The sequence below is a fragment of the Arachis ipaensis genome, chromosome B4 (assembly GCF_059453495.1).
Source record: "Arachis ipaensis isolate K30076 ecotype BB chromosome B4, ASM5945349v1, whole genome shotgun sequence".
Classification (NCBI taxonomy): Eukaryota; Viridiplantae; Streptophyta; class Magnoliopsida; order Fabales; family Fabaceae; genus Arachis; species Arachis ipaensis.
Window position 1 is genome coordinate 72,562,699 of NC_142439.1, and position 23,282 is coordinate 72,585,980.

Below are 23,282 nucleotides of genomic sequence, written 5' to 3' on the forward strand. Positions count from 1 at the left end.
GTTAAACACCCATCCAGCACCCAATCCTGGCGTTCAAACGCCAATGAGGGATCAGACACCTGTAAATGCTGATAGTAACCCCTCTAAGAAGGCTTCTCCAACCACTCCTGTAGGGAATAAACCTGTAGCAACTAAGGTTGAAGAATATAAAGCCAAGATGCCTTATCCTCAGAAACTCCGCCAAGCGGAATAGGATAAACAATTTGCCCGCTTTGCAGACTATCTCAGGACTCTTGAAATAAAGATTCCATTTGCAGAGGCACTTGAGCAAATACCCTCTTATGCTAAGTTCATGAAAGAGATCTTAAGTCATAAGAAGGATTGGAGAGAAACTGAAAAAGTGTTTCTCACTGAAGAATGCAGTGCAGTCATTCTGAAAAGCTTACCAGAGAAGCTTCAAGATCCAGGAAGCTTTATGATACCATGCACATTAGAGGGTGCCTGTACCAAGACAGCCCTATGTAACCTTGGAGCAAGTATCAATCTAATACCTGCATCCACTATCAGAAAGCTTGGGTTGACTGAAGAAGTCAAACCAACCCAGATATGTCTTCAACTTGCTGATGGCTCCATTAAATATCCATCAGGCATCATTGAAGACATGATTGTCAAGGTTGGGCCATTTGCCTTTCCCACTGACTTTGTAGTGCTGGAAATGGAGGAGCACAAGAGTGCAACTCTCATTCTAGGAAGACCTTTCCTAGCAACTGGATGAACTCTTATTGATGTACAAAAAGGGGAAGTGACCCTGAGAGTCAATGAGGATGAGTTCAAGTTAAATGCTGTCAAAGCTATGCAGCATCCAGACACATCAAATGACTGCATGAGCACTGATATTATTGACTCTTTAGTGGAAGAGATCAATATGACTGAGAGTCTTGAATCAGAGCTAGAAGACATCTTTAAAGATGTTCAGCCTGATCTGGAGGAATCAGAGGAAATAAAAGTACCACTGAAAATCCCTCAGGAAGAGGAGAAACCTCCTAAACCTGAGCTCAAACCACTACCACCATCCCTGAAATATACATTTTTGGGAGAGGGTGACACTTTTCCAGTGATCATAAGCTCTGCTTTAAATCCACAGGAAGAGAAAGCACTAATTTAAGTGCTAACACTACAAAAAAAAAAAGGTTAAAACGGCGGTTATTTTGGGTAATTACGGCGGTTATAACCGCCATTATGACCAAAACTGGCGCCTCCAAGAAACGCCGTTATTCTGGGCGCCATTCTGGTTATTACGGCGGTTTTCAGAAAACCGCCATAATAACCTGTGGATAATACGGCGATTTTTGAAGGTTAAAATGGCGGTTTGTAACCGCCATTATTTCCGCATAAAATGGCGGTTTTTGAACAGCCGCCGTTTTTACCAGGATGTTGTGGCATCTCTTCCGTTTAAAATGGCGGTTAGAAACCGCCATTTTTCCCATGATAACCGCCATTTTTACCATGTTATAATGGCATCTTGTGTGTTTAAAATGGCAGTTTCTAACCGCCGTTTTTACCAAAATATAATGGCATCATTTTCGTTTAAAATGGCAGTTTTTAACCGCCGTTTCTACCAGCGTATAATGGTATCGTTTTCATTTAAAACGGGGGTTTCTAACCGCCGTTTGTACCTAATTATGATGACAATTTTATGCTTTTTAAAATAAGATTGAAACCACTAATTTAAAGTGATATTTTCGAAACTCACTTAAAAATCTCATAATAACCAAAAGGTATAGGCATAAATCAAACATCATAAGATGATTTTTAATTCATACATGATCCAAAAGTCATAATCCAAGTCATAATTGAAATGTCATAATCCAAAAAACAAAGTATCAAAATAATCCTTAACAAGCATTGACTAATTCTGACTTATAATTGTCTTAACATATCAAGCAAGGTCATGCTTCCTTGTTGCTTGCTCCAGAAGACCTACTTCCTAACTCTTTTGGTGATGGAATCTCACTCTCCTGATCCAATCCCTACAACAAAAATATAATTATTATGAGCACAAGAAATACAAGAAAAAGGCATATATTAATAATAAGTGGATAATTATGAATTTGAATTCATCTAAAAAATACATATAAAATGTTACTAATAATACTACTAGTGCTAGTTGTTAATTAGCTTTCCCATGTGCTTGTTAACCATAGCAGCGACAAAGAATGATGCCTTAAGATCTTTCTATTCACTGATGTATAGAATCATTTTCAAACAAAGCAATAACAGCAATAACAACCCTTAGTCAACAACCAGCAATAACACATGCTCATGCTCACCTATTACCATTAGCTGCTTCCTACTTATGCCTATATACCACAAACATTGATAAATCTTTTTTTTTCACTTTTTGTTAATCAATTATAATTTACAACAAAATCAGAACGGGAAGTCAAAATCTGTATTCATGAACAGTTTACAATTATTTCACTCAAAAGTACATTCAAATAGCCAACAGTGACCATGACCGAATCTTAACTTGTTTTGGAGATCAAAAGTATTCATGAACAGTTTACAATTATTTCACATCAAAAGGAAAAAAAAGAGGGAATTCTATGATGAATATGAACACTACTACTTGGGGGAGAAACCCTAATATTGCTCTACAAGGAGATGCTACTTCTCAATTAGCCCAACTACAACTGTTGCAAAATCTGTTACAAATCATGAACGGCAACACATTTCTTAACATGGGGAATAACCCTAATTTCCCCTTAGGAAACCCCAGCTTCAATAATTCTTATCTTAACGGGTCAAACATCCTTCAAACTGTAGAACCTTTTGGCTTGAAAAGTGAAGAATATGGATCACAATCAAACCCTACTGGTCTATTATTATCTCAATCAGACTACAGTAATGACTTCTTTCAACATGGATTGTCAACAAATACACGAGAGCTTGAATGCTATAACAAACTCAGCAACACTACTAATCAAGCAGAGATTAATCCACTGTTTCCTGCATTAGTAGCATCCTCTCCACTGTTTACAATTATTTCACATCAAAAGGAAAAAAAAGAGGATAATTGTATTTGTACCTGTGAAACTTGTTGAGTAGGGAATATTCCAGCCAATTGTATTGGAATTTTACCTCCTTCCTTAGAAGCAATATAGGAGACTAGCGCTTGCAATTGTGCTTTAACGGTATCCAACTCTTCTTGTACATTTGGACCACAAGTAGATGATGTTCCAACATCATTTGAAGAACCTAAATTCATTTGACTAATCCTTGTAATGTTGTTCTTGAAAGCAATTGTTGGAACAGCTCCCATACCTAAACCTCGAACACGACCAGGGTGCTCTTTCCCAAAAACTACTCCAAGAGCATCAAGAGGATAATTAAGAGTTAATTCCATCGGTTGTTGGCTGCTATGTGCTTCAATCTTCTCCTACATGTATAAAAAAAAAGAAAGAATCAAAAATAGTATTATATTATAAAAAAGAAAGAAAAAGAAATACAAACAAGTTACTTATTACACTTTAGTCTTACCGCTATTTCTTTAGCTTTTTCGTTAACATAACTTCCATCTGTTTTCTTGTGAGTGATGTCCCACATTTGAACCCTACTAACTTCTTTTCCCGTCTCTTCCGTCTAAAATTTAAGAAAAGTAGAAAGACTCGATTAAAAAATAGAAGCCTACTAACTTCAATCATGTATATATCATTCATCTAATTATTATCTGAGATAGATTAGATATGCAGAAAAATTAAGAGATAATGCATGCATTATATTTGAGATAGATTAGATATGCATGCATTAATTGATTACCAATTCAGCCCTTCTTCTTGCAATTGATTTAGCACCTGAAGTATGAGGAATTATTTGTTTTTGCCGAATTTCTTGATTCCTCTTACAAAGTTTCTGCAAGTTAAATTTGGACATAATTAAATAGAACCAAACATGCATTCAACATATAACAATAATAATGGTTTCAAGAGGGCAAAAGAGTGCAGCACTACTGCATGAGAAGCTATCACTAGTTCATTACCAACTCTATATAAAATAAAATACAAGAGCAGGCAGCAGCAATATCTGCTTCATATAAGGCTTACCTGAGTTTCAGGCTTCAAACGATATTCTACAAATAAAGCCCATTGATCAGGAGCAATATCTTCTGGTGCATTATTTATGATCTCGGTTTTACTCAACCTCGGATCATAAAAATCATTCCAAAGCTTTATCCTATGTTCCCTCCATTTTTTGCCAAGTGATTGGAGCAAAAATCGTTTAGCCAAGTTATCACTCACTTTGAAGCAAAATCGAGCCTTCAAAATTATAACAAAGAATATATATTAACCAGCAAATATAACTAAATAATGGCAAAGAAATAAGCTTTAGAGTTTGAGTAATCTTCTTACTAGGAAAAAAATATTCCATTGATTTTCAAAAAAGCTTTTTGGAATGTCTGACCACTTTTCAAAACTGATTGGAAATGCTACAGAATCAGTGGCCAATTGCCCACAAACTCCTGCAAGGAGTCCAGCTGCTTCTCCTATTGCTGCATGATGTTTATCAAAAGTGACAACTATGCGCAAACCTTCTGGCAAATTATGCACATCCTTCACTAATAAATGAAGGCGTGTACTAGCTCCGTATTCATCTAAAATAGACAAATGAGTATAAATAAATAAGTAAATGAGCGACTAAAGAATAAAATAAATAATTTTTAAATAATAGACACTATAGAATTGACTTAATAATAACTTTTCAGATTAAAAAAAAAAGCTGTAAAACTGTAAAAGTGATATATAATATGATAATAAATAAATAAATGGAGACTGAATAATTTCTCTGCTATAATGAAATTTATCACCAGTTGCATGTAACAAAGCAAAGTATGATCCCAAAATCCAACTATAAATGAGTACATACAATAATAATGTTCAGTATCTAGTTTTTATCATCAGCAAAATTCCACATATGCTAATATAGGAAACAAGTATATAACATCTCATTTAATAAAGCAGATTAACCCTGAATATGAATATGAATATAACATCACTTCTGGTAAAGGGTCCTCCTTTGTCCAATTACCATAGTCACTTTTATTTTTTACTTTTCTAACCGCAATATATATATATCAATATAAAATATATATTAAAAATAATTAAATAATATATATTTATTTATAAATATAAGGTAGTTACTTTAGAGATTAATTTAGTAGTTAATTTTTAATGTATTTTTTATAATTAATATACACAAACGAAAGCCACTAAGAGTGATCAACAACAAGAAATTTGGACAATATATGTATAAGATTTTAGTTCAAATTTTATCGCAATTAAATGTAAGATAAATATATTTTTTCTTTAATTAAAAAACTGTATGCAGGATGTAAATCCATAATAGTGAGAATTATTACTGATGAAAACTTGGTAGATCCAATCCAACACTTGATTTATTTCCCAATGGATGAGAATTACAAATTAAATTAGCAAGTTCATTGAAGGAGTAAGAGTCAACTGAACGATCCACCCAATTAATAATTAAATTTATAATTGTCTTTTCTACGAAATATAAAAAGCATAGTCAAATTAAGACACCAGAAGGGAGCAGAGAAGCCATGAAACACACTTTGAATTCCAGCAAGTAAATCAAAAGATAGGGTACATGAATCAATACACACAGATATATAATATTATATATATTAATATATATAGATAGATAGATAGCTTGATTGTGTTTTATGTCATGGCCTATAACATCTCATCATCAATCACATATATATGAATAGTAAAATCCATGAATTCATTTAATAAGTATTTAATAAAGCCCTAAAATACAGTTTAGTTAATGTTAATCTATACATACCTATGGCATCAATAGTCCAATAATGTTTAGATTCACGTCCACGTTTACGTTTAGGTTCGGATGGATGCTCAGAAGAATTTGAAGCTGCCGACTTGTCTCGGAATGAACTTGCAGGTGCTGCCGACTTGTCTCGTGAGGAACTTGCAGCTGCTGTCGACTTGTCTCGGGCGGAACTTGAAGCTGCTGACTTATCCCGGGAGGAACTTGAAGCTGCTGACTTGTCTCGGGAGGAATTTACAGCTGCTGCCGACTTGTCTCGGGAGGAATTTGTAGCTGCCGATGTCTCTCGGGAGGAATTTGCAGCTGCTGCGGACTTGACTTGTGATGCATTTGAAGCTGCCAACTTTTCTCGGGAGGAGTTTGCAGCTGTAATTGACTTGTCTTGTGAAGAATTTGCAGCTGCTGCTGCTTTAAGTAGATTCTTGTACCTCTTTTGCTTTGGCATATCTGCATAATAGATCAAGAAATTCAGGAAGTTACATATCTGCAAGTTAAATTTGAAGACCTAGTAACTAGTATATATCAGTAGGCACTACTATAATGTATAGATAAAATAATTTCATACCATAAATATGAATTATAACTAAATGATAGTTGGAAATAAAATAATAGTTGGAAATAAAATAATAAGTATAGATAAAATGTGAATTATAATTAAATGAAAACTTAAATACCCGCGGATGCCTCATCTTCGAATCTTTCTTTTCTGCCGAAGCATGCCATCGCATTGATTGAGCAGTCTTAGAACACATGAATAATCGTTGAAGTCTCGGTTTTAGTGGAAAGTATCGCAAGATCTTTGCCGGTTTCTTCTTTTTAGCATCGCTCCATTTAGATGTCTTGCATCTTTTGCATTCTTGCAAATCTTCATCCTCCCCCCAATATAACATGCAATCATTAGGGCAAGTAGGTATCTTGGTATAATTAAGCCCTAGTTTGTTTATGGTTTTCTTGGCCTCATAGAATGTATTTGAAATCTTCGCATTTCCAAAAGCATCTTTTATTAACTTGAGAATTTCGGTCATGGCTTTGTCGCTTATTCTGTATAAGCACTTTATGTGATACAGACTAATCAAGAAAGACAGTTTTGAATACTTTGTGCACCCTTCGTACAATTGGTCACTACCATCTTCCAACAACTTGTAAAATTCTACATTTTCTGCATTGTCTCCATCTCCATCTTCTATGTTGTCTTCATCTTCATCTCCATCTTCTATGTTGTCTTCATCTCCATATCCATCTTCATTCAAGTCAGGTCCAGTAACTCCAAACGCGTCATTGAGCATTGTTACCATTGGATGTTGAGATGTCAAATCATCTTGTACAATATGACTAGTTTGATGAGCTTGTGACCCAACTCCAACTGCTTCTTCACCATGCCAATACCAAACTTTGTAGTTTTCTGGAAATGGCTTGACTATTAAATGTTCAAAAACTTTCTCTCTTGTTTGCCACTTGCCAAAACCACACACCGGACAAGGGCATTTAATCTGATGACCAAAAGCGAAATCCAAAAACTTGTTTAGACCATCCTTATACTCATGCGTGTTTCGTGGTTTTCCAATCCATGACTTATCGATTGACATGACTAAGAGGAACTACAAATAGAAATTTTAAAAAATCTATTCATTAAAAATCTCTCTCTCATATTAACTAGGCAACTAACTAGTATATATCAGCATGCACTACTATAAAAAGAAATTCTTGTATGCACAAATTAGATATCAAACAAATACTTAAATAGTATTTTAAAAGAAATTATAAAAAAAATTGTAATTACCTCTTCCAAATGATAATTTTGTGGCTGTAACAATGGCTTTATGAACTTTTCCTTCTCAAGTAGTGGTATATATGCAAATTAATTTTTTTCTACAAGATAGAAAGAGACAAAAAAAATTATAATTTATAAAAAAAGAGAAAGAGAAAGAGAATTAAGGAGAGAGAGAAATTAAATATTAAATAATAAATAGTAGTAGAAGTCTAGAAAATAATTGACACACTTGCAGACATGCATGTGAATGCATAAGGTTATAATAAAATGCATTAAATAAATAAATAAATATTTTATATATAAATTAATTAATTATATATAAAAAAATTAAATAAAAGAATTTGTTAGTAATTAACTAATTAAACAAGCTACACTTATCAATAAATTTGTTATTAGTTGAATAACTAATATGACCCATATTTAGTCCAAAACAAAAGCTTCAATTAAAAAAAAAAAAAAAAAAAAACTCTTTGAATTGACATGAACTCATGAGTTAAACTCGATTTAATATAAATTAAATTAGTCTTGGGACAATAAATAAATAGCGACTATTTTCATAAAAGCATGAAAATAATATTGTAAGTTATTAAATGACTTATTTATATATTTAGTCAAACATAAAATAATTCATAATATCGTATATCTGAAAGTAACCAACTAAACAAATAAATACATAACTTTTTTTTTAACATAATACACAAATGGTACAAATAATATTAGTAGATATTATAAAATATAAATTAAAGAAACTGAAGATAAAGATTACCTTTTAAGACCTTTGTATCCGAAGTGAAAAGCAAGTGGCTGCTATATTGAAGTTGATGATGATAGCCAACAATACATGGCATTTACCTGCAAATGCACCGGCACCTTTTATATATAAATTAATTATAATAAAATGCATTAAATAAATAAATAAATATTTTATATATAAATTAAGTAATTATATATAAAAAAATTAAATAAAAGAATTTGTTATTATATTAACTGGGTAGAAAAATATAACTTTCTAGAAAAATAAGACTAGCAGAGTATAACATGTTATCCATTTGTCACATATGAAACACATATTGCAAAAATCGTCATAACATTACTTTGGTTCTTTATCTCAACCAGTACAGCACTTATGATAGGTATGCATGCTTGTGCAGCAAGAATGAAGTCATGTACATTACTCTTTCCCTTAACCCTGCGCGTACCACAGATTCCAAATGATCAAATGAAAAGTTGTTGCTCATTTTAGTAGGTGATGAGCGGATAATTTATACGCTTTTTGACATTGTTTTTAGTATGCTTTTAGTAGGATCTAGTTACTTTTAGGGATGTTTTCATTAGTTTTTATGTTAAAATTCACATTTCTGGACTTTACTATGAGTTTGTGTGTTTTTCTGTGATTTCAGGTATTTTCTGGCTGAAATTGACGGACTTGAGCAGAAATCAGATTCAGAGGTTGAAAAAGGACTGCTGATGCTGTTGGATTCTGACCTCCCTGCACTCAAAGTGGATTTTCTGGAGCTACAGAACTCGAAATGGCGCGCTTCTAATTGCGTTGGAACGTAGACATCCAGGGCTTTCCAGCAATATATAATAGTCGATACTTTGGCCAAGAATTGACGACGTAAACTGGCGTTCAACGCCAGCCTTCTGCCCAAATCTGGCGTCCAGCGCCAGAAAAGGATCCAAAACCAGAGTTGAACGCCCAAACTGGCACAGAAACTGGCGTTCAACTCCACAAATGGCCTCTGCACGTGCTACACTTAAGTTCAGCCCAAACACACACCAAATGGGCCCCGGAAGTGGATTTATGCATCAATTACTTACTCATGTAAACCCTAGTGACTATTTTATTATAAATAGGACCTCTTACTATCGTATTAGGCATCTTTGGATTACCTTATGATCCTTTGATCACGTTTTAGGGGGCTGGCCTCTCGGCCATGCCTGGACCTTCACTTATGTATTTTCAACGGTAGAGTTTCTACACTCCATAGATTAAGGTGTGGAGCTCTGCTGTTCCTCAAAGATTAATGCAAAGTACTACTGTTTTCTATTCAATTCTTCTTATTTCGCTTCTAAGATATCCATTCGCACCCAAGAACGTGATGAAGGTGATGATTATGTGTGACGCTCATCATCCTTCTCCCTTATGAACGCGTGCCTGACAAACACTTCTGTTCTACATGAATTAAGCTAGAATGAATATCTCTGAGATCTCCTAACCAGAATCCTCGTGGCGTACGCTAGAATGATGGCGGCATTCAAGAGAATCCGGAAGGTCTAAACATTGTCTGTGGTATTCTGAGTAGGATTCAATGATTGAATGACTGTGACGAGCTTCAAACTCGCGATTGTTGGGCGTTAGTGACAGACGCAAAAGGAGGGTGAATCCTATTCCAGCATGATCGAGAACCGACAAATGAATAGCCGTGCCGTGACAGGGTGCGTGAGCATATGATTCACTGAGAGGAGGGGATGTAGCCACTGACAACGGTGATGCCCTTGCATACAGCCAGCCATGGAAAGGAGTAAGACTGATTGGATGAAGATAGCAGGAAAGCAGAAGTTCAGAGGAACGAAAAGCATCTCCATTCGCTTATCTGAAATCCCTGCCAATGAATCTACATAAGTATCTCTATCCCTTTTATTGTTTTTTTTAATCTAATAAAGTATCATGTTTAAATCCGCCTGACTGAGATTTGCAAGGTGACCATAGCTTGCTTCATACCAACAATCTCCGTGGGATTCGACCCTTACTCACTTAAGGTATTACTTGGACGACCCAGTGCACTTGCTGGTTAGTTGAACGGAGTTGTGAATTCAAATAGAGCCAATTATTAAATTTCACACAAATACAAAGAGAATGGATCACAATTTCGTCCACCAAGTTTTTGGCGCCATTGCCGGGGATTGTTTGAGTTTGGACAACTGACGGTTCATCTTGTTGCTCAGATTAGGTAATTTTCTTTTTATTTTCTTTTCAAAAATTTTTCAAAAATCTTTCAAAAATTTTCCTTTTGTTTTCGAAAAAAAAAATGTGTTTTCAAAAATAAATTATTCTATGACTTCAAAATTTTTAAGAATGAATTCTAGTGTTTCATGAAGCATGTGAAGCCTGGCTGGCTGTAAAGCCATGTCTAAATTCGTTTGGACTGAGGCTTCCAACCATCACTTTATACGACTGTAGGGCATGCCAGGCATGTCATGTCTGAATCACATGCTGAAGCTTGGCTGGCCATTGGTCATGTCTAGTGTTTTGGACCGGAGCTTTCATTGAAAGCTTGGCTGGCTAGTGAGCCATGTCTAATTCCTGGACTGAAGCTTTAGACTAACATGGCAAGATTCCTGGAATTCATATTAAAAATTTTGGAATCCTTATTTTTCTTTCTTTCTAAATAATTTTCGAAAAATATAAAATAAAAATCCAAAAAAATTAGAAAATCATAAAAATCAAAAATATTTTTGTTTCTTGTTTGAGTCTTGAGTCATATCATAAGTTTGGTGTCAATTGCATATGCATCTTGCATTTTTTCGAAAATATCATGCATTCATAGTGTTCTTCATGATCTTCAAGTTGTTCTTGGTAAGTCTTCTTGTTTGATCTTGATGATTTTTTGTTTTGTGTCTTTTCATGTTTATCATATGCATTCTTGAATTCTTAGTGCGTAAGCATTAAAGAATTCTAAGTTTGGTGTCTTGCATGTTTTCTTTGCATTAAAAATTTTTCAAAAATATATTCTTGATGTTCATCATGACCTTCATAGTGTTCTTGGTGTTCATCTTGACATTCATAGCATTCTTGCATGCATTCATTGTTTTGATCTAAAAATTTCATGCATTGCATAATTTTCATGTTTTTCATAAAAATTTCAAAAATCAAAAAAATATCTTTCCCTTTTTCTCTCATCAAATTCGAAAATTTAGATTGACTTTTTCAAAATTTTTGAAAATCAAATTGTTTCTTATGAGTCAAATCAAATTTTCAATTTGAAAATCTTATCTTTTTCAAAATCTTTTTCAAAAATCAAATCTTTTTCAAAATTCATGGTTATTTTCGAAAATTCCAAAAATATTTTTCAAAAATATTTTTCTTATTTTATATCATAATTTTCGAAAATAACATAAACAATTAATGTTTTGATTCAAAAATTTGAAGTTTGTTACTTGCTTGTTAAGAAAGATTCAAACTTTAAGTTCTAGAATCATATCTTGTGATTTCTTATGAATCAAGTCATTAATTGAGATTTTAAAAATCAAATCTTTTTCAAAACTAATTTCTATCATATCTTTTCAAAAATATCTTCTTATCTTATCTTTTTCAAACATATCTTTTAAAAATATCTTTCCTAACCTCCTAACTACTTATCTTTTCAAAATTGGTTTTCAAAATTTGTTTCAACTAACTAACTAACTTTTTGTTTGTTTCTTAACTTTTTCAAAACCACCTAACTAACTCTCTCTCTCTCTAATTTTCGAAAATATCTTCCCTCTTTTTCAAAAATATCTTTTCAAAATATCTCTTCTAACTTCCTAACTTCTTATCTTTTCAAAATTTGTTTCAACTAACTAACCAACTTTTTGTTTGTTTCTTAACTTTTTTAAAACTACCTAACTAACTCTCTCTCTCTAATTTTCGAAAATATCTCCCCCTTTTTCAAAAATTTCTTTTTAATTAACTAATTATTTTTTTTTATTGTTGAGTTCAAAAAAATTTTCGAAAAAAATACTAACATTTTTCAAAAACCATTTTCAAAAATCACTAACTCTTTTTCAAAAATATTTTCGAAAATTCTCCCTCTCCCATCTCCTTCTATTTTTTTTATTCATCTACTAACATCTCTCCTTCATTCAAAAAAAAAAAAAAGGGATCTCTATTATTATTATTTTTCTGTGCCTTCTTCTTTGTCATATGAGCAGGAGCAAGGACAAGAATATTCTTGTTGAAGCAGATCCAGAACCTGAAAGGACTCTGAATTACAACTAACCAGTAAGCACCTGTTAGGAATTTTCAAACAAGAAGAGGAGATGGCAGCCGAAAATAATAATAATGCAAGGAGGATGCTTGGTGACTTTACTGCACCTAATTCCAATTTACATGGAAGAAGCATCTCCATTCCTGCCATTGGAGCAAACAACTTTGAGCTGAAACCTCAATTAGTTTCTCTGATGTAGCAGAACTGCAAGTTTCATGGACTTCCATCTGAAGATCCTTTTCAGTTCTTAACTGAATTCTTGCAGATATGTGATACTGTTAAGACTAATGGAGTAGATCCTGAAGTCTACAGGCTCATGCTTTTCCCTTTTGCTGTAAGAGACAGAGTTAGATTATGGTTGGATTCTCAACCTAAAGACAGCCTGAACTCTTGGGATAAGCTGGTCACGGCTTTCTTAGCCAAGTACTTTCCTCCTCAAAAGCTGAGCAAGCTTAGAGCTGATGTTCAAACCTTCAGACAGAAAGAAGGTGAATCCCTCTATGAAGCTTGGGAAAGATACAAACAGTTGACCAAAAAGTGTCCTTTTGACATGCTTTCAGAATGGACCATCCTGGATATATTCTATGATGGTCTGTCTGAGTTATCTAAGATGTCATTGGATACCTCTGCAGGTGGATCCATTCACCTAAAGAAAACGCCTGCAGAAGCTCAAGAACTCATTGACATGGTTGCTAATAACCAGTTCATGTACACTTCTGAAAGGAATCCTGTAAGCAATGGGACGCCTATGAAGAAGGGAGTTCTTGAAGTTGATACTCTAAATGCCATATTGGCTCAGAACAAAATATTGACTCAGCAAGTCAATATGATTTCTCAGAGTCTGCATGGAATGCAAGCTGCATCCAACAGTACTCAAGAGGCTTCTCCTGAAGAAGAAGCTTATGATCCTGAGAACCCTGCAATAGCAGAGGTAAATTACTTAGGTGAACCTTATGGAAACACCTATAACTCAACATGGAGAAATCATCCAAATTTCTCATGGAAGGATCAAAAGCCTCAACAAGGCTTTAATAATGGTGGAAGAAACAGGTTTAGCAATAGCAAGCCTTTTCCATCATCAACTCAGCAACAGACAGAGAACTCTGAACAAAATGCTTCTAATTTAGCAAATCTAGTCTCTGATCTATCTAAGGCCACTGTAAGTTTCATGAATGAAACAAGGTCTTCCATTAAAAATCTGGAAGCACAAGTGGGCCAGCTGAGTAAAAGGATCACTGAAATCCCTCCTAGTACTCTCCCAAGCAATACAGAAGAGAACCCAAAAGGAGAGTGCAAGGCCATTGACATAAGCGCCATGGCCAAACCTCTGAGAAGAGGAGAGGACGTGAATCCCAAGGAGGAGGACCTCCTGGGACGTCCAGTGATCAATAAGGAGCTTCCCTCTGAGGAACCAAAGGACTCTGAGGCTCATCTAGAGACCATAGAGATCCCATTGAACCTCCTTATGCCCTTCATGAGCTCTGATGAATATTCCTCTTCTGAAGAGAATGAGGATGTTACTGAAGAGCAAACTGCCAAGTTTCTTGGTGCAATCATGAAGCTGAATGCCAAATTATTTGGCATTGATACTTGGGAAGTTGAACCTCCCTTGTTCATCAATGAACTAAGTAATCTGGATCAACTGACATTGCCTCAGAAGAGACAGGATCCTGGAAAGTTCATAATCCCTTGTACCATAGGCACCATGATCTTTAAGGCTCTGTGTGATCTTGGTTCAGGGATAAACCTCATGCCCCTCTCTGTAATAGAGAAACTGGGAATCTATGGGGTACAAGCTGCTAAAATCTCACTAGAGATGGTAGACAGCTCAAGAAAACAGGCTTATGGACAAGTAGAAGATGTATTAGTAAAGGTTGAGGGCCTTTACATACCTACTGATTTCATAGTCCTGGATACTGGAAAGGAAAAGGATGAATCCATCATCCTAGGAAGACCTTTCCTGGCCACAGCAAGAGCTGTGATTGATGTTGACAGAGGTGAAATAGTCCTTCAATGGAATGAGAACTCCCTTGTGTTTAAAACCCAAGGATCTCCCTCTGCAACCATGGAGAGGAAACAGAAAAAGCTTCTCTCAAAGCAGAGTCAACCAGAGCCCCCACAGTCAAACTCTAAGTTTGGTGTTGGGAGGCCACAACCAAACTCTAAGTTTGGTGTTGAACTCCCATATCCAAACTCTAAGTTTGGTGTTGGAGAGTCTCAACAAAGCTCTGCACATCTGTGAGGCTCCATGAGAGCCCACTGTCAAGCTATTGACATTAAAGAAGCGCTTGTTGGGAGGCAACCCAATGTTTATCTAATTCTTATTTTTATTGTTTTTCATGTTTTCTTAGGTTCATGATCATGTGGAGTCACAAGATAAATATAAAAATTGAAAACAGAATCAAAAACAGCAGAAGAAAAATCACACCCTGGAGGAGCATCTGCCTGGCGTTCAAACGCCAGAACAGAGCATAGTTCTGGCGCTGAACGCCCAGAATGGGAGCATCCTGGTGCTGAACGCCCAGAACAAGCATGGTTCTGGCGTTCAACGCCAGAAATGGCAGCAAATGGGCGTTGAACGCCCAAAATGGACACCAACCTGGCGCTGAACGCCCAGAGTTGTGTGCAAGGGCATTTTGCATGCCTAAATTGGTGCAGGGATGTAAATGCCTTGACACCTCAAGATCTGTGGACCTCACCGGATCACCTCAGGATCTGTGGACCCCACAGGATCCCCACCTACCTCCTCATAATCCTAGTTTTTATTTCCACATCTTCTTCTTCAACTATTCCTTCTTCTTTTGCTCGAGGGCGAGCAACATTCTAAGTTTGGTGTGGTAAAAGCATAGTTTTTTTTTTTTGTTTTTTCCATAACCATTGATGGCACCTAAGGCCAGAGAAACCTCTAGAAAGAGGAAAGGGAAGACAAAAGCTTCCATCAAGGGTCTATAGCTCACTGGTAGAACATTTGACTGCAAATCAAGAGATCCCTGAGATACCTCAGGGGATACATTTTCTTCCACACAATTATTGGAAGCAACTAAGGGTGGAATATCAAGAGCACTCCATCATACTTCATGAAACAAGAGAAGATCAGAAAGCAATGAGGGAGGAGCAACAAAGACAAGGAAGAGACATAGAAGAGCTCAAGGACATCATTGGTTCCTCAAGAAAAAAACGCCACCATCACTAAGGTGGATTCATTCCTTGTTCTTCTTTCTTCTGTTTTTCGTTTTCTATGTTATGTGCTTATCTATGTTTGTGTCTTCACTACATGATCATTAGTAGTAGTAACTTTGTCTTAAAGATATGAATGTCCTATGAATCCATCACCTCTCTTAAATGAAAAATGTTTTAATTCAAAAGAACAAGAAGTACATGAGTTTCGAATTTATCTTTGAACCTAGTTTAATTATATTGATGTGGTAACAATGCTTCTTGTTTTCTGAGTGTATGCTTGAACAGTGCATATGTCTTTTGAAGTTGTTGTTTAAGAATGTTAAATATGTTGGCTCTTGAAAGAATGATGACTAGGAGACATGTTATTTGATAATCTGAAAAATCATAAAAATGATTCTTGAAGCAAGAAAAAGCAGCAAAGAACAAAGCTTGCAGAAAAAAAATAGAGAAAAAAATATAGACGAAAAAAAAATAAAGAAAAAGAAAAAGCAAGCAGAAAAAGCCAAAAGCTCTTAAAACCAAGAGGCAAGAGCAAAAAGCCAATAGAAAGGATCCCAAGGCTTGGAGCATCAGTGGTTAGGAGGGCCTAAAAGGAATAAAATCCTGGTCTAAGCGGCTAAACCAAGCTGTCCCTAACCATGTGCTTGTGGCGTGTAGGTGTCAAGTAAAAACTTGAGACTGAGCGGTTAAAGTCAAGGTCCAAAGCAAAAACAAAGAGTGTGCTTAAGAACCCTGGACACCTCTAATTGGGGACTTTGGCAAAGCTGAGTCACAATCTGAAAAGGTTCACCCAATTATGTGTCTGTGGCATTTATGTATCCGGTGGTAATACTGGAAAACAAAGTGCTTAGGGCCACGGCCAAGACTCATAAAGAAGCTGTGTTCAAGAATCATCATACTGAACTAGGAGAGTCAATAACACTATTCGAAATCTGAAGTTCCTATAGATGCCAATCATTCTGAACTTCAATGGATAAAGTGAGATGCCAAAACTATTCAAGAGGCAAAAAGCTATAAGTCCCGCTCATATGATTGAAGCTCTGTTTCATTGATAGTTTGGAATTTATAGTACATTCTCTTCTTTTTATCCTATTTGATTTTCAGTTGCTTGGGGACAAGCAACCATTTAAGTTTGGTGTTGTGATGAGCGGATAATTTATACGCTTTTTGACATTGTTTTTAGTATGCTTTTAGTAGGATCTAGTTACTTTTAGGGATGTTTTCATTAGTTTTTATGTTAAAATTCACATTTCTGGACTTTACTATGAGTTTGTGTGTTTTTCTGTGATTTCAGGTATTTTCTGGCTGAAATTGAGGGACTTGAGCAGAAATCAGATTCAGAGGTTGAAAAAGGACTGCTGATGCTGTTGGATTCTGACCTCCCTTCACTCAAAGTGGATTTTCTGGAGCTACAGAACTCGAAATGGCGCGCTTCCAATTGCGTTGGAAAGTAGACATCCAGGGCTTTCCAGCAATATATAATAGTCGATACTTTGGCCAAGAATTGACGACGTAAACTGGCGTTCAACGCCAGCCTTCTGCCCAAATCTGGCGTCCAGCGCCAGAAAAGGATCCAAAACCAAAGTTGAACGCCCAAACTGGCACAGAAACTGGCGTTCAACTCCACAAATGGCCTCTGCACGTGCTACACTTAAGCTCAGCCCAAACACACACCAAGTGGGCCCCGGAAGTGGATTTATGCATCAATTACTTACTCATGTAAACCCTAGTGACTAGTTTATTATAAATAGGACCTCTTACTATTGTATTAGGCATCTTTGGATTACCTTATGATCCTTTGATCACGTTTTAGGGGGCTGGCCTCTCGGCCATGCCTGGACCTTCACTTATGTATTTTCAACGGTAGAGTTTCTACACTCCATAGATTAAGGTGTGGAGCTCTGCTGTTCCTCAAAGATTAATGCAAAGTACTACTGTTTTCTATTCAATTCTTCTTATTTCGCTTCTAAGATATCCATTCGCACCCAAGAACGTGATGAAGGTGATGATTATGTGTGACGCTCATCATCCTTCTCCCTTATGAACGCGTGCCTGACAAACACTTCTGTTCTACATGAATTAAGCTAGAATGAATATCTCTGAGATCTCCTAACCAGAATCTTCGTGGCGTACGCTAGAATGATGGCGGCATTCAAGAGAATTCGGAAGGTCTAAACCTTGTCTGTGGTATTCTGAGTAGGATTCAATGATTGAATGACTGTGACGAGCTTCAAACTCGCGATTGTTGGGCGTTAGTGACAGACGCAAAAGGAGGGTGAATCCTATTCCAGCATGATCGAGAACCGACAAATGAATAGCCGTGCCGTGACAGGGTGCGTGAGCATATGATTCACTGAGAGGAGGGGATGTAGCCACTGACAACGGTGATGCCCTTGCATACAGCCAGCCATGGAAAGGAGTAAGACTGATTGGATGAAGATAGCAGGAAAGCAGAGGTTCAGAGGAACGAAAAGCATCTCCATTCGCTTATCTGAAATCCCTACCAATGAATCTACATAAGTATCTCTATCCCTTTTATTGTTTTTTTTAATCTAATAAAGTATCATGTTTAAATCCGCCTGACTGAGATTTGCAAGGTGACCATAGCTTGCTTCATACCAACAATCTCCGTGGGATTCGACCCTTACTCACGTAAGGTATTACTTGGACGACCCAGTGCACTTGCTGGTTAGTTGAACGGAGTTGTGAATTCAAATAGAGCCAATTATTAAATTTCACACAAATACAAAGAGAATGGATCACAATTTCGTCCACCAGTAGGACATAGAAGTTAGAACATAGATTATTGGAATAGCTCATAATATGCTTGACCCTTAATGATATTACATTTAGACATTGATTCTGCAGCTCGTTACAATTATAAGCTAAAAAAATGGTTGCAAACTTCACCCAGAAATAAATATCCAGGATAAATAAAGTAATTTAGCCACAGAAGCGTACATACCAGTCATATGAAACAGAGATAGCAGGTATATCATTGAAAAAAGCCTCACGAGCTCCTGCTACAGTGCCTGAGTAAACACTAGAAAGGGAAATACTTAGTACAGCCATGGGAAAAACACTTTCTTAATAGAGTTAAAAACTTCTGAAGCAACAATAGTTGTTTTCTAAGTTTCTTTGCAAATTATAATTTTGTGCATCTCAAATTGCAGGAGGTTTATGATCATATGGAGTTAATGATGATTACATTGTCATATGGAGTAAATTATATCTACTAGGCATCTTTCAGTTAGATCAATTGCTATCAAATGGAAAATGCCAATTTTAAGAAGGGATTTAAAAACTGCCTCCGAGTCATCCTCACTTGGTTGGCAAAGATGAATGATTTGCAGCTGAGAGCGCATTAGATTGAATAAAAGTGTGCAGTTTAGGAAGACAAGAGTGTTACATACATGTGATAGCCACAGTTGCTACCCACAATTAAGAGGTTCATAGAGGGTATCTTGTAAAGAGTTAACCATTTCCGAAATTAAAATCAGCATCACCCATCAATTAAATGTTAGACTTCTATAATACATTACCATCATAAACTGCATAGCCCAGCAAGGAATCCAGCAAAATTTGCCAACGTGAAAAATTAATCAATGACCCAATGTGGTAAATTGAATCTACATATGCTTCAATATGTATTACTGAATGATCCCTTGTATACTTGCAACAAAACAATCGTGAGCAAACAAATACCTTAGATAGCCCAGGGGGGATTGTAACAAGATCTTATCTAAAGGCAATGAGCTGTATAGTTCATCAACATCGCTGAATTCATCAAAGTCCTCCTGCAGAAAAATGAAAAATAGAACAAACAGAATAAGAAATAGTCTTAGAATAATATCATACCAGGTTTACACTCAAAATAGAATAAGCAAAGTTTGGAAGCTAGTTGCAAGTTTCATTACTAGACTCATATCAGAGCTCAATTTCTTAAATTTCCACCATCACCAACACCAGGAAGTAAAACACAGCACAAAAAGAAAAGATATTTGATTACCCTTTAAGGTCAAGAGTCAAGACAGAGAAGCATACTCAAAATAATTCAGCAAAGGAAAAAGAAAGTTACCTAATAATGAAGAAGATATGAACCTTGAGTGCAGAATTCTACAAAATTGAGTTAAATATAGTTGGATAACACAAACTGCAACATACTACACAAACTGCAACATAATCACTCATATTTCAATAACTCATGACAAAATTGAGTAGCAAAACATATCAACTTCAGAAGAAAAAACACACACAATTTGAATAACACCTTTACACTACTTAAGTTGCTTCCTTTTGCTTGAGAAATAAAGAGAACTAAATAGAAGTAAGCAAAACAAAGCAAACATAGTTCAGTTATTGCCTCATAAACTAGTTCCCAAACTGCAAAACAAAATGGTTCTAAGTGCCTAAGAAGCAAGTCCAAAATCAAAGAAACAGCTCAACCAGTGTCCAATACACACATCAAAATAACAAAAAAGTGGTGAATTTTTTCTCAAAGAAAAAATCTTCTTTTACATATAAACCACGACCATCCATAATCAATTTTGTTCTAACAAATCTAATTTTACATGAAAACCGATGAAAAGTATAACATTATCATCACCATCGTCCGAATCGAACCCATTGTTTTTCTTTTTCTTCTAAGTAACTCTCACTTCTTCTATTATTATTATTATTTTTATTTTTTCTGAAAAATGTTCTCCAAAATTACATATTATCTTTCTTTCTTTCATTTTTTGGTGGTGAAATGATGAAACTAAAACATTGTACTGTTGAGAAGAATGATAAAAACAGAAAGTAATAAGCGAGGGGAAAAAATAAAGAAATAAACTGTTATTTGGAAATTAAAGGATGAAAAAGAAGGAAAGAGAGAAGATTAAAAAGAATGAGTAATGATTAACAATCACAAATCTTTTGCAGAGAGTGGTGAAGGTGGCTAAATGGCGAAAAGAGCGCTCTCCCTCTTTTTTGCTTTCAAAACTCAACCAGCAACTATTACAAATATTTAAAAAATATTAACTAGAGTAAAAACAAGAGTTAACAGCCATTCCAATAACAAGAGTCAACAGCCATTCTACTAAAATTGTTCAAAAATAAATATAAACAAAAGAAAGTCCAAGACAGCCAGCCTAAAAGAAGCAGAAGGAATAAAATGAAACAAGGACTACAACATGTTAATCAAATCTAAGTGTAAGGACATGTTAATCAAATAATGAGCTACACTACATGTTTGATGTTGATGACCTGAGACTGAAATGAAACAAGGACTACAGCATACACTAATGTGTCTAAGTGCTTCTTTTCACTGCTATTTTAGGGCTTTAATTAAATATTGAACAGAGCTAATGCAAAAACATTGAACAGAGTAACGGCAACAGAGCTAAATAACTAAAGAGATTACTCATTTATAGCTTTGCTTAAAAGAACCAAAAAAGAACCAAAGAGGCAAATAGAGAAATTGAGATTGGAGCAGTTTTTTCTGAGATCGGAGATCAGAGAAACACCTTAATAGAAGTAAGCAATAGAAGATCTGAGTTCAGAGAGAGAGACACACGTTAATAGAAGTAAGCGAAAGAAGACCTGAGATCGTCGTCAATCACCCCCGCACCAACGTCAATCCAATGCTTCAACGGAAGACCCAAAAATCCCTAACAGAGCTGCAGAGAAATAAAAACCCCCAAAAATCAGCACCAAAAGCAATTTTCAAATCCTAACCCAAACAAAAACAAAGAAATCGGTGCCTTTTGGAATCGAAATGCTGATTGGTGCACGAAATTGTGATGTCCAGGCTCGAACAATCCCTGGTAATGGCTCCAAAGCTTGGTGCTTTGATCTTAATTCATAATTGTCACAACTTCGATACAACTAACCAGCAAGTGCACTGGGTCGTCCAAGTAATACCTTATGTGAGTAAGGGTCGAATCCCACGGAGATTGTTGGTATGAAGCAAGCTATGGTCACCTTGTAAATCTCAGTCAGGCAGATATAAAGTGATAATGGAGTTTTCGAAATTAAATAATAAAATAGGGATAGAGGTACTTATGTAAATCATTGGTAGGAATTTCAGATAAGCGAATGGAGATGCTTTTCGTTCCTCTGAACCTCTGCTTTCCTGCTATCTTCATCCAATCAGTCTTACTCCTTTCCATGGCTGGCTTTATGTGATACATCACCACTGTCAATGGCTACTTTCGGTCATCTCACGGGAAAATGATCCAATGCCCTGTCACGGCACGGCTAATCGTCTAGAGGCATCACCCTTGTCAATGGCTTCATCTTATCCTCTCAGTGAATAATATGCTCACGCACCCTGTCACGGCACGGCTATTCATCTGTTGGTTCTCGATCATGCCGGAATAGGATTTACTATCCTTTTGCGTCTGTCACTAACGCCCTGCAATCGCGAGTTAGGAGCTCGTCACAGTCATTCAATCATTGAATCCTACTCAGAATACCACAGACAAGGTTTAGACCTTCCGGATTCTCTTGAATGCCGCCATCATTCTAGCTTACGCCACGAAGATTCTGGTTAGGAGATCTAAGAGATATTCATTCTAGCTTAATTCATGTAGAACAGAAGTGTTTGTCAGGCACGCGTTCATAAGGGAGAAGGATGATGAGCGTCACACATAATCATCACCTTCATCACGTTCTTGGGTGCGAATGGATATCTTAGAAGAGAAATAAGAAGAATTGAATAGAAAACAGTAGTACTTTGCATTAATCTTTGAGGAACAGCAGAGCTCCACACCTTAATCTATGGAGTGTAGAAACTCTACCGTTAAAAATACATAAGTGAAAGGTCCAGGCATGGCCGAGAGGCCAGCCCCTCTGATCTAAGAACCAGGCGTCCAAAGATGATCCTAAGATCCTAAGATGATCAAAAGATGCCTAATACAATAGTAAAAGGTCCTATTTATAATAAACTAGTCACTAGGGTTTACATGAGTAAGTAATTGATGCATAAATCCACTTCCGGGGCCCACTTGGTGTGTGTTTGGGCTGAGCTTAAGTGTAGCATGTGCAGAGGCCATTTGTGGAGTTGAACGCCAGTTTCTGTGCCAGTTTGGGCGTTCAACTCTGGTTTTGGATCCTTTTCTGGCGCTGGACGCCAGATTTGGGCAAAAGGCTGGCGTTGAACGCCAGTTTACATCGTCAATTCTTGGCCAAAGTATGGACTATTATACATTGTTGGAAAGCCCTGGATGTCTACTTTTTAACGCAATTAGAAGCGCGCCATTTTGAGTTCTATAGCTCCAGAAAATCCACTTTGCGTGCAGGGAGGTCAGAATCCAACAGCATCAGCAGTCCTTTTTCAACCTCTGAATCTGATTTCTGCTCAAGTCCCTCAATTTCAGCCAGAAAATACCTGAAATCACAGAAAAACACACAAACTCATAGTAAAGTCCAGAAATGTGAATTTAACATAAAAAATAATGAAAACATCCCTAAAAGTAACTAGATCCTACTAAAAACATACTAAAAACAATGTCAAAAAGCGTATAAATTATCCGCTCATCACTGATGTCAGTAGCCACCAGAGCCTTGCCTTT

General features: G+C 36.1%; 2 protein-coding genes and 1 non-coding gene across 3 annotated transcripts; all 3 read right to left on the bottom strand.

Moving 5' to 3' along the window:
* Positions 1 to 1,889: 1,889 nt before the first annotated feature.
* On the bottom strand, positions 1,890 to 6,250 carry LOC110271512 (uncharacterized). The gene is made up of 7 exons (XM_088485594.1): positions 5,806 to 6,250; positions 4,350 to 4,591; positions 4,044 to 4,256; positions 3,760 to 3,852; positions 3,481 to 3,582; positions 3,029 to 3,379; positions 1,890 to 1,970 (listed from the first exon to the last, which is right to left on the bottom strand). The coding sequence occupies exons 1-7, from the start codon at positions 6,248 to 6,250 to the stop codon at positions 1,890 to 1,892; spliced, it is 1,527 nt and encodes a 508-aa protein (XP_088341720.1).
* Positions 6,251 to 6,382: 132 nt separating this feature from the next.
* LOC148567902 (uncharacterized) lies at positions 6,383 to 7,397 on the bottom strand. The gene is made up of 2 exons (XM_088484635.1): positions 6,480 to 7,397; positions 6,383 to 6,388 (listed from the first exon to the last, which is right to left on the bottom strand). The coding sequence occupies exons 1-2, from the start codon at positions 7,389 to 7,391 to the stop codon at positions 6,383 to 6,385; spliced, it is 918 nt and encodes a 305-aa protein (XP_088340761.1). The 5' UTR covers positions 7,392 to 7,397.
* Positions 7,398 to 12,994: 5,597 nt separating this feature from the next.
* On the bottom strand, positions 12,995 to 13,102 carry LOC148567903 (small nucleolar RNA R71). Its single transcript, XR_015881580.1, has one exon. It is a non-coding gene; the product is annotated as a small nucleolar RNA R71 (small nucleolar RNA).
* Between the last annotated feature and the right edge of the window lie 10,180 nt (positions 13,103 to 23,282).